The sequence below is a fragment of the Ambystoma mexicanum genome, chromosome 8 (genome assembly GCF_040938575.1).
Source record: "Ambystoma mexicanum isolate Mex_15411 chromosome 8, UKY_AmexF1_1, whole genome shotgun sequence".
Taxonomy (NCBI): Eukaryota; Metazoa; Chordata; class Amphibia; order Caudata; family Ambystomatidae; genus Ambystoma; species Ambystoma mexicanum.
Window position 1 is genome coordinate 622742492 of NC_090929.1, and position 15630 is coordinate 622758121.

General features: G+C 48.0%; 1 protein-coding gene across 11 annotated transcripts in view; it reads right to left on the bottom strand.

Annotated features, from left to right (window-relative positions):
• Nucleotides 1–15630, bottom strand: part of SH2D5 (SH2 domain containing 5) — a 518455-nt gene that overhangs the window by 298610 nt on the left and 204215 nt on the right. For all 11 annotated transcript variants that reach the window (XM_069610337.1, XM_069610334.1, XM_069610330.1 and 8 more), the window contains one exon: nucleotides 4667–4822. In XM_069610337.1, the coding sequence (XP_069466438.1) occupies nucleotides 4667–4747 (81 nt within the window). In that variant the 5' untranslated portion in view covers nucleotides 4748–4822. The remainder of the gene's footprint in view (nucleotides 1–4666; nucleotides 4823–15630) is intronic.

The window sequence follows — 15630 nt, forward strand, 5'->3', positions numbered from 1 at the left end:
TACTGTCCCAATAACAAATAACTCAAAACTCAGGGACTCTAGGTTTGTACGCTCGTCCCAGATAATTTTTGACACAATGTCTGAATGGAAATAACAGACCATGCGATTATTGTTCACAAGCGGAATAGATATTTGGTTAATATCGTCTGAATGAAGATATCTTTTTTTTAACATAACTCTTTATTTGCATTTTTAAATGAATGAAGATATCTTAATGGGGAATCTGCTGGAATATCTCCAATACTTTGGTTCTATTCAATCGTGCCATAACATTATTTGAAGGATTACTTTTCCATCCCACAATTTTAGATACACAACTATCTCCTTTACGTTATCAGCACCAATCCTTTTACTATTACCACCTAGACTCCCCAAATTCTGGCGAGCGGCAGAGTGCTACCTGGAATCTTCTACTGTTACTTCTAGAATTTGTGCCAGGTCACTAGAGGATCTGTATTGAGTAACAGCCTCCACTATAGGGGCACTAGGGACTGAGGGCAATGCCGTGGAGGGTCGGCTAGGAACAAATAAGACATGATTTTTGCTTGTTGACCCCTTGATTGTCTTAAGATAGCAACTGAGTCCAAAACAGGAAGGCAGGCCATAACATTCTGGTCCTTCTCCACAGCCCCATTTACAGGAAAGCAAGGATCAGTTCCATCCTCTGCGGTTTTGGCAATATTAGCTCCTTCATGTTCCAGTGAATGCAAATTAGCCCTTCCCACTGCTAAATGTCTCGTAGTAGGAGGAAGCGAGCATGCTGCCCCTTCAGCATTTTCTTGTAACGCAAGTCTATGGTGACATCTATCCTTGGCAGATGACGCAAGGAATTTATTGAAGACTTGCGCCAATTTTATTTTGCAGCTGGCATGTTTTTATGTTACTTTTTCTTCTTGTTCTTTTTACTTTTATTGGTTCTTCTTTGGTGGTTTAGCTGGATTATAGGTTTGGATGCGGGTTGATCTATCTTAATGTCAGCCCCTGACATCCGTTCAATTACCGGACAGACTGTTTTTGAATCCACCATAGAAAAAAGAGCAACACCATGTTCAGGGGAGTCAAAAAGAACCAGGGAGGCCCCTAGACCAGCAACAAAATCAATCAAAGGCGAAGGTGTATTAGGAGTCTGGGAAATAAGAATGGGGCACTCTGCCCCCACAGTCTGTTGTGCCACCCCTCCTGTGCCCCATTGTCCATATCTGCAAATACAGGCTGATTAATTTTGCCTTTGTTTGCCAAATCGCTCAGCTTTAATATGGACTCTTCCAAGAATGTTCGTTTTTGAGTGTTTGTTGCGACTATTGATTTAATATTATTGTAGAATCTCAACATCGACTCCAGTACCAAATGAAGGGCAGAAATAGAGGCCGGTCCCAAAGAGTCAGTTCTAGGAAAAATATTGGACTGCCTTATCTTGTCCATATTTCTGGGCGTCAAGTATCCAGGATCAATATGACTGAAAAAAAGGTTCTTGTAGTTTCCCCCTTTTATTACAAAGGACATCTCCCAGCCCTTGTGCACCAGACGCTGTTGTCTCATCCACAGAGACAAGATTGGTAACCTCCATGTACCTGCACAATTATATAAAGGAAGCATCCAAGATGACTGTGTGGTCCATACTTAGTGGATAACTTTGGTAAAAATGGAAATCGGCCAAGTGTTGGGATGTGGTTTTGCTGTCACCATATCCTTTTCAGGATTAAAAACCTGAGCCATCATAGTTCCATCTGTAATGGGGTCCTCTGTGGCAATACCCTGTGCAACAACCTGTGCACCCGAGAGCCCCTCCATGTTCATGCCCATAGTAAGCAAGCCACGCACAGTTTGCGCTGTTCCGGGGATGATTTCAGGACACGCAGCAGGTGAAGGCGTTTGGTTAGTGTCTTTAGAGGTGCCAACTTTAAATTCATGCTGTGTCGACGCTTCACCAGTACGACCCATTGGGTCACTTGAAGCGTTAAGTAGTGTCTTTGTAAGGAGTTCAACCTCCACAGCTCCTCCCTTGTAGATGGGCACAGAAAAAAGACTATGGCTACAGCAGCAACGGGCCCTCCAGGTAACCATGACGCAAAACATACCACGCAACACACTGTGCAGCGCTTAGTAGTGTCTTTGTAGGGAGTTCAGTCTCCACAGCTCCTCCCTTGTAGATGGGCACAGAAAAAAAGAATATGGCCCAAGCAGCAACGGGACCTCCAGGTAACCAGTGACGGAAAAAACACTGCGCAACACACCGCAGATTAATTTGAAACCTTCCAGCCATCACCTCTTTGTTTTTACGATGTGAAACTGGCATGTCAATGGGGAAAGTTGCTTGATGTTTTACTGGAGGCAATGTGAAAGGGGTAGATATGACATTGGGGAAACTGGTAGGCCAATTGCAATTTTGATGGCATGGGGCTTTTGGCATATGAATTCTGACACCATTTAACAAGCACAGGAACACATTACATTTTCTGACACAGTATAAGAAAACTGGTGCCATTTTTTTGCTGGCATACGATCTATGATCAGAATTATTTCCCGGTGGGATAGTGGCAGAGGGAATGATGCACAACTTCAGTGATGTAGCTCAGTTATTTGTCTCTTCAGCACCAATTGTTTTCATTTGATGCACTATTTCTCGATGGGCAATTCTATTTTTTTCTACTACAGAAAAACCATGTCTCTAAGTATTGCAATATTTTATGGGTTCTCATTCAGAACGGTCTACACATCTGTGCCTTTTTATTAAATTGATTTTGAAAACTATATGGTAAAACGCATCATTTGGACCAATTTATTTTTAAACGTTGAGAGGGGAGGGCTGGCCAAAGCACCCGAATACGGCTCATGTGAATGGGGATATTCAGAATGGCTATTTACACCCCACATGTTGAAAGCAAGCTTAGCTTCCACTACTTATATATTTAGTTTATGTATGTAATTGCAGATTTTCTCTGAGAGTGCTGGAATCGGTGTACAAGGGCATACAGTAGCCAGAGCAGTGATTGTCTCCTGGCTTGACTACTGCAACTCTCTCCTTGCTGGTACGACGGAACGCAACCTCAACAAACTACAAATTATTCTGAATAATGCCATCCACGCCTATCAAAGAAAATACGCTCACTGCCTATCAATTAAAGAACGGATTAATTTCAAAGTCCTCCCTATCAATCATCGCATCCTTTCCAACGCTTCTCCCCCCTACCTCGTGGGGAAAACCTGCAAGAACAACTCATCCAAATCTACAGAACTTCACTACAATCATAGAGTTACCGCTGTGCGCTTCCGAAGAGCTAGAGCTGCATGCTCCAGCTTTCCAGTCATGGCCGCCCATCCCTGGAATAACCTTCCTCTCCACCTACATTCGGAACCCTTGTTCTGGCCGTTCAGAAAACGACAAAAAACTATTTTATTCAAGTGACACTGATCTTTGACTTTGTACCTTCCTTGCAATAACTCTCCCTCCACCCCCCCCCCCCACCTTTCCTACCCATCCCCCTTCACCCATGTTACAGGCGCCTTGATGCCTACAGGTTTTGCGTGCATTATAAATCTAAAACTAAATGAATAAATAAATACAGACCTGGATAAGCAGTGCAAACCTAACAGGTTTCAGGACAAACTGGCATAGCAGAACCTTCATCCCTAACAGGCCTTCCCTCGCTCTACAGAGCACCAGGCAGTGTTATGATCATTTTAGGTAAAGACTTTTATGGTCCCAAGCGAGCCTTGCTTTCTCTCATCACAATACAAACGCCTCTTGTGACAGCTTCTGACTACAGGAATTGAAGATCCCTGTAGGCACACACCTTTGCTGTGATTACTGCTGACAGTGCAGCCCCCAGGGGTGGTAGGCATCCACCAGGGATCATTGCATCAATTAGTCATTTGAAGAACAGACAAACACAGGAGACCTAATCGCATTGAAGTCGAGGGAGTGTCCTGCCTTACATGTAATCTTCCTGGAAATATTATTAACATAATCTCTCCATGAAAGCATGTAAAAAGACCTTACATTTAGCTGAAATAAATCTACAACATTTTGGAGCTGTGCCATCTGGAAAGTGGTCTTCGCACTGACTTCAGATTTACCCCAATTATGAGTATTTTGGGCCTAATGCACAAAGATGTGAACTGACGCAAATCGGGAGACGCTCATGTGCTCTTCCGATTTGCACCCGCTACCTCGTACCTGACCCAAAAATCCTACAACTGGAGCAAATCTGGAGATGCTCATGTGCAAACGTGATTCACAAAGATTTGCTCCAAGGCATAGCAGAGATGCTCGGGTCCTCTCGAGATTTGCTCCAGCTTTTGTCCTTGTAAATCACACATGAGACAGCAGCAGGTGCACATCGTAGAGGCTTATGGGCATGTCATGATTTGTTCCTGTGCACATCTTTGTGACTTACACCCATCATGTGAGTCTGCTCACATATTCATGTGCGCTTTCACAGGTGATATCACATGGCACGCTGCTGAGTGCCTTGAAACCAGAGTGAGGGGTTTGTTTGACCAATTAGAAACAGCAGAGTGCCGTGAAACCAACTCAGTGAGAGAGTGGGAGTGATTGAAGGATAGGAACCAATTAATATTTCACCACTTATATCCGCATAAAGGGGGGGTGGTGGGATCGGACCTGTAACTTCATGCCTCACTTTTGTGCCATGTCACCACATACCTCTGTAAACTTTGTGATGACACGGGCCTTGGGGCGCGTGGCTGCCCACTTGCGTTCACTTCCAGACTTCTTCCTCATCATGCGGTATCACAGGACTTTGGCATCAGAAGATTGCTTCAACGTCACACAACATGTCAGACTTCACAAAGCTGACTCCTGAAAGAGGGGTACATAAGTGGGTATGGTCAGTTCAGCTCTGCAAAATTGTATTTATTTATCCAATATACACATTTTCTGTTGGCTACTCTCAGGTTTTTCCATTGGTAATGGATTTCAACATCCAGTGAAGTATTATAGGCAATGAAGGGTGGTTTAACACGGGGAACCTGGCAGGGTACCGGGAATAGTCTTATTGAGCACACACTACAGGCAAAGGTGTATGGACGAGTCTCATGGCCAAACCACCTCTATGTGTAATCTGATTCAAGGGAAACTTCAACTCACAGTAGGGCTGACAACCTTCTTCCAGGCCATTATACTACTACTGTCAACCTATAACAAACACCAAAGTGTTGTAAAAGTTGTACGACGCAAACCGCTACAGAAACTAACCCCAATGTGACACCAATTTCTCAAAAACCTCAATGTGCTTAAATCCATTGTAAGTAACACATCCACATTCCACAGGAACCAAAAGAGCCCCAAGAGGCCACACATACCCCTTGCAAACCCAACACACATCTAGACATTAGGGAAGGGTGGAAGCACGTCCTCCATTTGGAAACCAAATTTTGGAAATCCAGGAACGTTTTTCTACCAGGAAACCTGCTTCTTCTCCCCGTGCACAAATCAGATGGCAAGAGGTCATAAACATGCGGTGCTCGCGTCCCTAAAAGCAAAGATCTTAGATCTTTGGCTAACGATTATCGTGTCACTTTGGACCCTCTGAAGGAAGAGAGAGGTTGAACAAAATCTGCTAGATCAGCATACATTGCATCAATCAAAATCAAGTTCGTGTTGGGCAAAGCCCTAAAACCACATGAAAATTATACAATTAGCACTCACACCACTATTCACAAAAAATAGCAATATCATTTTTAAAAAAATAAAAAGCAGTTCAAAAGTTTCAGTCAAACAAAAAGAACTTCATAACATTTTCCACACTTTACAATTCAACTATTTTTTCTTCTCGTAATTTAGATTATCAGTGACATAAAATTCAATGCATCATAATCCATAAAATTCATCAGCTGTGCAAAAAACATGCTCAGTAAAACTTTAGTTCATCCAATTAGATATGGAGAAGCCCACAAGCATGTCTCTATCATTGGTTAATTCTTAGAATGCATAGATAATAAAAGAAGGTGCACAGGGAACTCGTCAGGGCTGAGAACAACTTTACCCTGGACAAAATAATGCTTTTTTAGTTCTGCGCTCAATTAGCGTCTTCTAAGATCATCATGTCTTGGGCAAATTAATTTCATATGCAGTGGGGTGTCGCCTGAATGAGCGCAACTCTGACTCAACATTGGACATTGCCCTATTCAATGTTAAAGATTCTCTATCCAGCACAAAAGGTCTGTCTCAGTATTAGCCTACTTGTTTGAAAAACATTTGACCTTTTACTTTTGACCGAATTTTTTTGATCGTTTATTTAGTCGAAATTCTGTCAAATTTGGTAAGAGAATAAGGGGGGGGGGACTCTTGCGAGCGTCTCCCTCTGCATTTTCGACCAAAAAAGAGCAAAATAAAAAAAATTTGGTCAAATGTGAAAAGGTCAAATATGTTCGACCAAGTAAGACCTAAACCTCTGTCTCTTGTGATCGATCGCCTGATTGGTGGGAGCTCCATGCATTCCAAGTGTGGTCCACTACCTGTGACTGACTTAAAAGCTTCAATCAATTCTAATTCCCTGGCTGAGTCATACACTGATTCCCAAAATGTTTTGTTTATAGTATTTGTAAGTTCGCCTGTCTTCGAACAAGTTTCTGCATCAGAACTCCTAGGAGAGGTGGAGCACCCCATTGAGGAGCAGAAGCCTTAGGGAAATGGACAGATGGGGGCGGAGTAGGGACACATTGGTGAATGTGGCAATCGAAGAGATAGTCGGCAGGTAGGACTTTGGGAGTGGAATCACTGTTGCACTGGATTAGGGCTTAAGACACAGATCCATAACATTGATTTTTGGAATAGCTCGAACAAGCATAAAACCAGTGTAGGTGTGAAAATGTCACTACAGGAACTTGACAGCTAAATTCATAGCAAAATGGTGCAACCTTCAGAAAGTTGATATTTCTTTCCTCAGCTAACACATTTAAACCATATGCTCGCTGCATCTTATAATATGGTCAGTGGGGCACCCTTCTTGATATGAGATGCACTCAAGCATAATGCTCATGTGAATGGTCTGGATTTTAATAGCGCTTTACTGTATTTAGCAAATATCAATATGATTGACCTATAACGGGGTAAGGTGATTTGCCCAGGATCTTGTATATATGTCATATATGGTGCCAGCATAACAGAGTATTGTGATATGGTACAGGTTCACCTAAATGAAGCACATGAAACGGTCCTCGGTCTATCCATATGTTTCAGTTTATTGGTCAGATATATTCAGTCTGTGATAAGTGCTCCCAATTTAGGATCATAAGGGAACTCAGTTTCAGGGAATTTAAATGGTTTGCTACCACAACCACACAATGGGGCTTATTTTTAGTTTTGGCTCCACCACCTATAAACTGACACTGTTGCATTACAGTACAGCTAGGGAGAAAGTACATATGAGAAGGAACACAAAGCATGTAGGTTTCGTTTGGTTATGTACCCACCCATTGACTGCCCAAGGCCATGCTAATCCTTATGGTTATTCCCACCCACTTCCATCCCCTCCCTACCCAGAGTATCTTCTCCAGGAATCTCTTTGAGCTAACTTTAAAAGCCTTATCATCAACCTTTATGCTCAAAGTGCCTGCCAGTGTTTTTTCAAATCTGTCTTGTGGGAGTTAATGACTTAGTTGGAGCTGTAAACGCGGCATTCTACGTGTGTAATACAAATGCTTTAACCAGGTGTGTATTCATTGTAGGCTCTGAGCACTTCCACAGTCTTAACTGCAGAAGATAACTGCAACTGGGTGAGTGAAGGGTGAAGAGGCAGATAATGCAGATAATTCCCAGAAGGACCCAGCCTCAGTTCAGGAGGATCCGGAGTCTCATGACTGTAGCAGGTTCCCACAAAGCCCTGGCAGGTGGCAGGAACTTCTACGCAACCCGGTCCTGGCTGTGCACCCATGCAAGGCACAATTCCAATCCCACCCTTTTTAAAGGGTCTTGTACTTCCGCCCAGCTTTCTGGCTTATGCAACCTGGACGTATGCGGTTGTTCAGACACAAGAAAGTGAGTAAGAGGCTTATATACTCTCTCCTTTTTCCCAATACATTGTTTCAACACATCCACGCCGACATGCAGGCATCGCATAAGCCCTCAAAGCCGACTTCGCCTGAGCCAAAATCATCATTACATCACAGTCTATGGTGTCAGGGTATACAGCACAGCTGCTTCCCGCAGGGACAGGCCTCCCTGAGGGCAAATTAGCTCTGTAAAACACCCCTTCACCTTTTTGGAAGCAGTCGACATCAAGAACTCAAAGAAAAACGCCATTGTTGCACTTTATGAATACCGCTTAAAATAACGTAGCACATATTCTATTTGGATTTTTATAAAGGTTACTTAGGATTAAGAATGTGCTGGAATCCGGCACCCTTTTTCGTTATTATGTTTGCATCCTAGAGAACAGTCTTAATCAAAGGGTCTGCGACCGAAGTTTGCTTGGGAGTAATCAGGGTGACCATAGTCTGACCCCCTTACATTAAGAGACGTGGAGGTCGTGGGAGGTGCATAAATAGGGAAACAAATACTGTTAGTAAAACTTTCTAGATGAAGGTGAGTGATGCTGCCCCTTTAAGGGTTGCACGCAAGCGGCGGAGTGACGTTGCACTCCGCCGCGTGCCGTACAAATAAAGGGGGCGTTCCCGGCCGCGCAGAGCAACCGGGGAGCCCAAACTGAAAGGACGTGTCTGTGTGCAGTCTGTGACAGGGGTGAGGCTCACGGTCACCCGCGAGGGTGCGAGGGAACACACAACAGTGGCGGCGAAGCGGGAATGCATCCCAGGCCGCGCAGTGATATCGGCGGTGATATTTTTTTCCTTTGATGAATGTTTCACCGTTTGATAATGCCGTAGGGACGATGCAGACCAGGCGGTGACCACGCGGTCGGCAGCCATTTTGTGAACCGGGCCTAGGAAGGTTGCGGCTTCATTCTCAAGTGTCGGTGGGCCATCCAGGGCCAATTTTTGGAACCTCTAGCAGCAGAGCGCTGCTAACGCCACATGAAGTGGTTTTTGATGAGAATTTCATCCATTTTTATCGTGTTTCATCGAGTGTAAGGTGAGTATCCAGGGGAAGCCGGCTATTATACTGGGATGATCCCTGGGCCCACCTGGCTCAATTTCTAGGACTTCCACCCATCTGGGTGAATAAACTGCGCATAGTGGGTGGCATCTCCTGGTTGGTGCTGCCTAGACTGCAAGCTTTTCTACTGGGTCAGCTGTTTTCCTGGAAGTAGAGGCACATCAACGCTGCAGGGAAGTGGTGTGAGTTGCGGCCCTTAGGTGATCCGATAAGGGTGCTCGTGCGCTCATTGCCATGGATGGTGACGGACAAGCGGCTCCCCAACAACCTCCTGCGCCAGGTCAGCGTCAGGCACAGCTCCCTGCATTACCTGCTCAGCCTCAGGTGCTGCCCCCTGCAGTGGCTGCTTAACCTCAACCACAAGCCCCTGCAGTGGCTGCCCTACCTCAAAAGCTCAGCCCCCGGCACTGGCTGCTCAACCTCCAGCGCAACCCCCTGCAATGCCTGCACAACAACCACCTGGGATGAGACCTCCACGTGCCCTCCCACCTATGCCTGAGCTTGATATCTCAGGTGCGCCGTCCTGTCTGGGGCCTCGCTGGAGGATGTGGATGGACAGACTTGAAATGTACTTCAGGGCCACGATGGAGACAAATGACAGCAAGGTGGCTACCCTGTTGTACTGCGCTGGGTGGGTGGTGCATGAGGTATTTCTGCCTCGTCAACCTCGTGACATTTCCTATGATGCAGCGAAGGATGCCCTGCATGACTACTTCCTTCCTTTGGCAAACGTGGAATATGAGAGTTTCCTCATGGGAGCAGCTCACCAGAAAGACGATGAAATGCAGGACACTTTTTATGGGAGACTGCCTAGGTTGGCTGTGCCCTGTGCGTGGAACAATCCAGAGACAATGATTAGGAACCAACTGATCCAGGGGTGCGCATCTGGGAAACTGCGCAGGGGTGCATCCCGCATGGAGGCTGGGGTATGCCGCAGTAAAACAGAGGACATCTGTTCGGTGGGCCGTGGCAGAGGTACCAGACACCTGGGGAGTAGTCCACGTGAGAGAGGGTCAGCCCCAGTCAACTCATGTTCGAATTGTGGGTATGACCTGCCTCACCCTGCGGAGTGCCCAGTGGCGGGAAAGTCCTGCGGCAGGTATGGTTGTGCAAACCATTACGCCCGGATGTGTAAGGCCCCACTTCCAGTCGTGGTCCCAAGAGGTCCAGTGAGGGCGGGTTTCTTCAGGCAGCAGTGCCCATCGAATGTCGCCGAGATCGATCAAGCCAAAGAAAGTTCAGCTCTGGATGAAGATGAGGAAGAGGAAGAGTAGAACGTTTTCTTTGTCTCCAGTGTGGGTGTGGGTGTCCTGAGAGCAAAACAAGGAGACAACCTCGTTGTCAAATGCAAGTAAACGAATCATCTGTTCCGGTCCTGGTGGACACTGGTGCATTGGTGAATGTCATGGCCCGAGAACACTACCACGCCATGGTATGTCCGCCCAGCCTGACAACACCAAAGGCGCGCATATTCACCTTGGGGGGCACAAAGCCAATTCCGCTAGACGGTGCATTCATCGTGAATGTGAAACATGGCGGGTCAGCAATAAGAGCCCAGTTCTACGTCACGCCGGTCAGCAGCAACACCTTGCTGAACTGTGCAGCGGCAGAGGCTTTGGGCATTGTGAGCTTCGCCTATTCAGTCGAAGACATACAGGTACTGTTGGAAAAGTATGCGGCTCTCTTTGAGGGGATCGGGCGCACGACTGGTGAGCCGGTGAAGTTGCACATTGATGACTCGGTTCAGCCCATTGCCCTCAAACAGACGGGTCCCATTTCACCTAGGAGTTGGACAACCTAGTTAAATTGGACATAATTGAGAAGGTGGAGCGCCTGACCCCATGGGTTTCACCAATTGTCGTTGCCAGAAAACCGAAGCAACCAGACTCTGTCCGGATATGTGTCGACATGCGCTTACCCAATAAGGCCATCAAGACGGAGCAACACCCGACGCCCACCATAGATGACATTATGACAGAGCTCCAGGGGGCCCGTTTTTTCTTGAAACTTGACCTACATGCTGGATATCGTCAGGTGGTGCTGCACCCTGAATCGAGGTATATCACCACCTTCACCACTCATCGTGGCTAATACCGATATAAGAGATTAAGTTTCGGGGTGTCTTTGGCGGCAGAGGTGTTTCAGAACATTATCCGAGGGGCGCCGGCTGATCTGGAGGGAGTGCTAAACATAAGCGACGATATCCTGGTGTTTCCCAAGTCTGAAGCGGAACACCTGGTCAAATTGGCAAAAACAGTTGAACGCCTTCAGTCACTGGGTCTGACATTACACCACGATAAGTGCGAGTTCCTGAAGACTACTATTGAATTCTTTGGTTTTGTCTTCAGAGACGGAGGTGTATCGCCAGACCCGCGCAAAGTGAAAGATATCATTGAGGCCCGCCCCCCTGTCTCAGAGGTGAGGAGTTTCCTGGGGATGGTCACGTACTGTGGCCGGCTGTTTCATTAAGAACCTGGCATCCCGATCTGAGCCCCTGCGGGCCCTCACCAAGAACCATGTGACCTGGCAGTGGGGACTGCTGGAGCAGGCGGCGTTTGATGACATCAAGGGAGCTCTCACGGCAAAGGACATTATGGCGTTTTTCGATCCGGCCCTCCAGTCGGAGATAGTGGTGGACGCCAGCCCGTTTGGTCTTGGAGCGGTGCTGACCCAAGTAGATGTGAATCAGGAGGTCCACCATGCCGCATACGCAAGTAAGGCGCTCTCGGAAACGGAACAGCGTTACTCCCAAATTGAGCGGGAGCCACTGACTGTGTTATGGGGCTGCCGCCACTTCAGACTATACGTGCTGGGAAGGTCGGTGATGGTGGTAACAGATCACAAACCACTATTGCCCATATTGGCGGGTCATCCTCCAAACCACCGGCGAGGATAGAACGCTGGATGCTGGCCCTGTTGGAATACGGGGTGTCACTTGTGTACCGGCCAGGCAGTAACAATGTCCCAGACTATGTCTCCAGACATCCCCGGGAGGACACTGGTGGGGCACAGTCCAGGTGTGCTGAGGAAGCGGATGAGCACATCCGGCTCGTGGTGGATGCGGCCACACTCAATTCTGTACCGGTGAAAGAACTGGAACAGGCGTCAGCGATGGACAAGTGTTTCCTGATCCTCAAAGCAGCCATCCAGCAGGACTCGTAGAGGATGGTGATAGACTCTCTGGTGATAAGAATGCAGGAGGCCAAGTCGGCCCTGGAACAACTGTGGAGGGTACGTGGTGAGTTGACCTTCACAGAGACTGGCCTACTGCTGAGGGGAGACTGTATCATAATCCCGCAGAGCGTAACAGATGATTGAGCTGGCCCATCAGGGACACCAAGGCGCGGCCAAGACCAAAGCACACCTACGCCAGAAAGTCTGGTTCCCGGACCTCGAGCGGCGATTGGAGGAGTTCCTGGCATCATGTGTCTGGTGCCAGGTGGCGTGCCCAGTGCTAAAAGAGCCAGAGATCGAGACCATGCCGTGAGGAACAAAGCCGTGGGAGGTGCTCCATGCAGACTTTGGCTCCACGTCAAGAAACACGCATTTCCTGGTGGTGTTGGACGAGTGGTCCCGCTACCCGGAGGTGGAATTCATCGAGTTGGTGGCGTTCAACAAGGTTGTGGTGGCGAATGAGAACATTTCCGCTACTCATGGACTGCCCAGGGTGCTGTGCTCCGACTACAGCCCACCCTTTCAGGGCAAAAGCTTCACCGGATTGATGGAGGAATATGGCGTGCACCACCGCAAAGTGACTCCATTGTGGCCAAGGGCGAATGGTGAGACGGAGAGGATGATGTGAACTCTAAACAAGGTGTTTTGCATTGCCCATGGGCAGGGCCGGTGTTTACAGAGGGCCCTGTATAAGTTCCTGCGTGGGTACAGAACCACCCCGCACACATCTACGGGGGTGGCCCCGGCAGAAGCCATGTTTCAGAGGTGTCCACAAGATCTGCTGCCAAAGACAGGGGAGCGGGACCCCACCATGATTGACAACGATCAAGTTGAGCGGGAGAGAAGAGAGAGGACGGAGCAGGAGAACATCAGGAGAGGACTGAGACCTCTGAGGCTGGCTCCCAGGGATCAGGTGCTGGTTAGAAACCGGCACTCTCAAGGAAAGCGGTCCCTGACCTACGAGCCGGAGCCCCTGGATGAGGTGGCAGTGAAGGGGTCAATGGTGACCGCGTCTGATGGAACTGTGTCTGTGACCCGGAATGCCAATTTCTTCAAGCGGCTAGGCGAAGCAAGGACTGAAACTGCACCCAGTGGACAAATGTTGCAGGTACCGGACGAGAGCGGTGGTTCCGTGAGCTTGCCTGGATCCCCAGCCCGGGAGGTGGTGGGTGAAGGGACTCCGATCCGGGAGGCCGGCAGGAGGTACCCCCAGAGGACTGGGCGAGGGAAACCTGCCCGTCTCACCGACTATGTGCTTGAATAGAGACTGTAATTTTGGATTAAGAACATCCAGGGAACCAGGGTGGTTGTTAGTAAAGGGGTCTCTGGGGTTATGTTTGCAGTGAAGTTATATGTGTGGTAGGTAGTGATCCTTCGTTCATGTGTTCTGTTTGTTATGAAAAAGGAGGAGTGTGATGCTGCCCCTTTAAGGGTTGCATGCCCGCGGCGGAGTGATGTTGCACTCCACCGCGTGCAGTACAAATAACCCGACCGCGCAGAGCGACCAGGGAGCCCAAACTGTAAGGAAGTGTCCGTGTGCAGTCTGTGACAAGGGTGGGGCTCACGGTCAGCCGCGAGGGTGGGGGGAACACACAACAGTGAGTACTGCGATGGCAATTACCAGACTCATCCGCTATTCTCATCCAGGTGTCAAGTACCGAAAAGGACGTTAAAAGGCTTTACAACCTTTTCGGTACTTAAGACCTATTCTGAAGGTGGCGCATTCTTCCAAAGTCGGAATACATGTGGAGGTTGCTAGGATGGGTTGGAAATCAACCTAACAACCGCCACATGCGTAATCTGGCTTATTGGAAGGGTATTCTTGTGGCACTCCTCCAGTTTAATATGTGTGCTAAAATAGCGCAAATATACGGTACTCTTTTGGTGGCGTTAGACTGGAGGAGTGCCACAAGAAGCCTTGTTTGGTGTAAATGAAAGTGTTCATATACACCTGTGTGTTGTATATGAACACTTTCATGTACACCAAAGCAAGCAGCTTCAACATCCTGCAATGTTGAAGCTGCTCACTTTCTGTATAGCAACGTGTTCATTCACACCTAAAATAACTAAACTAAAAATAGGCGCAATCCACACAGTGCACTGTTGTGCTCTACGAGGGCCCATATTCTGAACTTGGCACAATGAAGGTGCTAAACAGCACAATTCACTGCGCCAAAAGAGGTTTTCGTAAAATAACGACATGTTCGGTATTTTACAAAAATGCTGCAGAGAACACAGTTCCTATGCACCAAAGTGAGCAGCTTCAACATTGCAGGATGTTGATGCTGCTTACTTTGGTGTATAGGAAAGTGTTCATATACACCCGTGTGGTGTATATGAACACTTTCATTTAAAGTGAGAAGCTTCAACGTTGCAGGATGGTGTAAATGTAAAGAGTGGGCATCATGACGTGGCTTTAGTCATGCAGGACCCCGTACTCCTCGGGCAGTACACACAAATGTAGATGTTCTTGTGAGCGGAAGGGCGTGCAGCATGCCATCTGGTCCCATTTACCCAGCCCATATAGGCTTAGTATTGGCATAAGGCAACTAAAATCATCACCATGAGACATTATGGAAATACATTTTGGGCCGTAGTGCTTTATTATTTACAACAAGGATTATTAAAAAAAAACTTAAAAACTCAGATGCGTGCTTTTGGGTACTACGAGGTCAGGAGGAGATATTCCCTAATGCGCCAGCATTGTTGCTTTCAGTCCAAGGGCCCAGGTCCGTGTACATGGGACCCTGTGGCCAAACACAGCAGCAGCTCCAGGGAGCCCCTGGCAGGGTCCCCCTCCCTCCCCAGGGGGAAATTCTGTAACGCAGCCCTGCCAGTGCTCCAGGATGGGCAGGGGTGATGTCCCTGGCCTTTGGTGGCTGTTTCCCATGGGATTTGACTGTTCCCAAGCCCAGCAGCAGTTCCAGGGTGCCCCGGCAGGGTCCCTGACCTTTCACCAGAGGGAGAAGCTGTAACGCAGGCCAGCCAGAGCTCCAGGAAGGTCGGGGATAATGTCCCTGGCCATTGGGTGGCTTTCTACCATGTGGTTTGACAATCCTCAAGCACAGCAGCGGTTGCAGAGAGCCTCGGCAGGGTCGCCGTCCTTTCCCAGAGGTAGAAGCTGTAACATAACCCAGCCAGAGCTCTGGGATTGTAAGGGGTCATATCCCTGGCCTTGGGCCGGCTGACTTCCATGTGGGTGGCACATCCCCAAGCCCAGCGGTGGTTCCCGGGAGGCCTGGGACATTCCCCGTAGCTATAACGCAGGCCAGCCAGAATAACAGGATGGTTGGGGATCATGTACCTGACCTTCGGCACCCGTCTCCCATGTGGGTTGACCATCCCCAAGTGCAGCAGCAGTTCCAGGGAGCCCCGGCAGG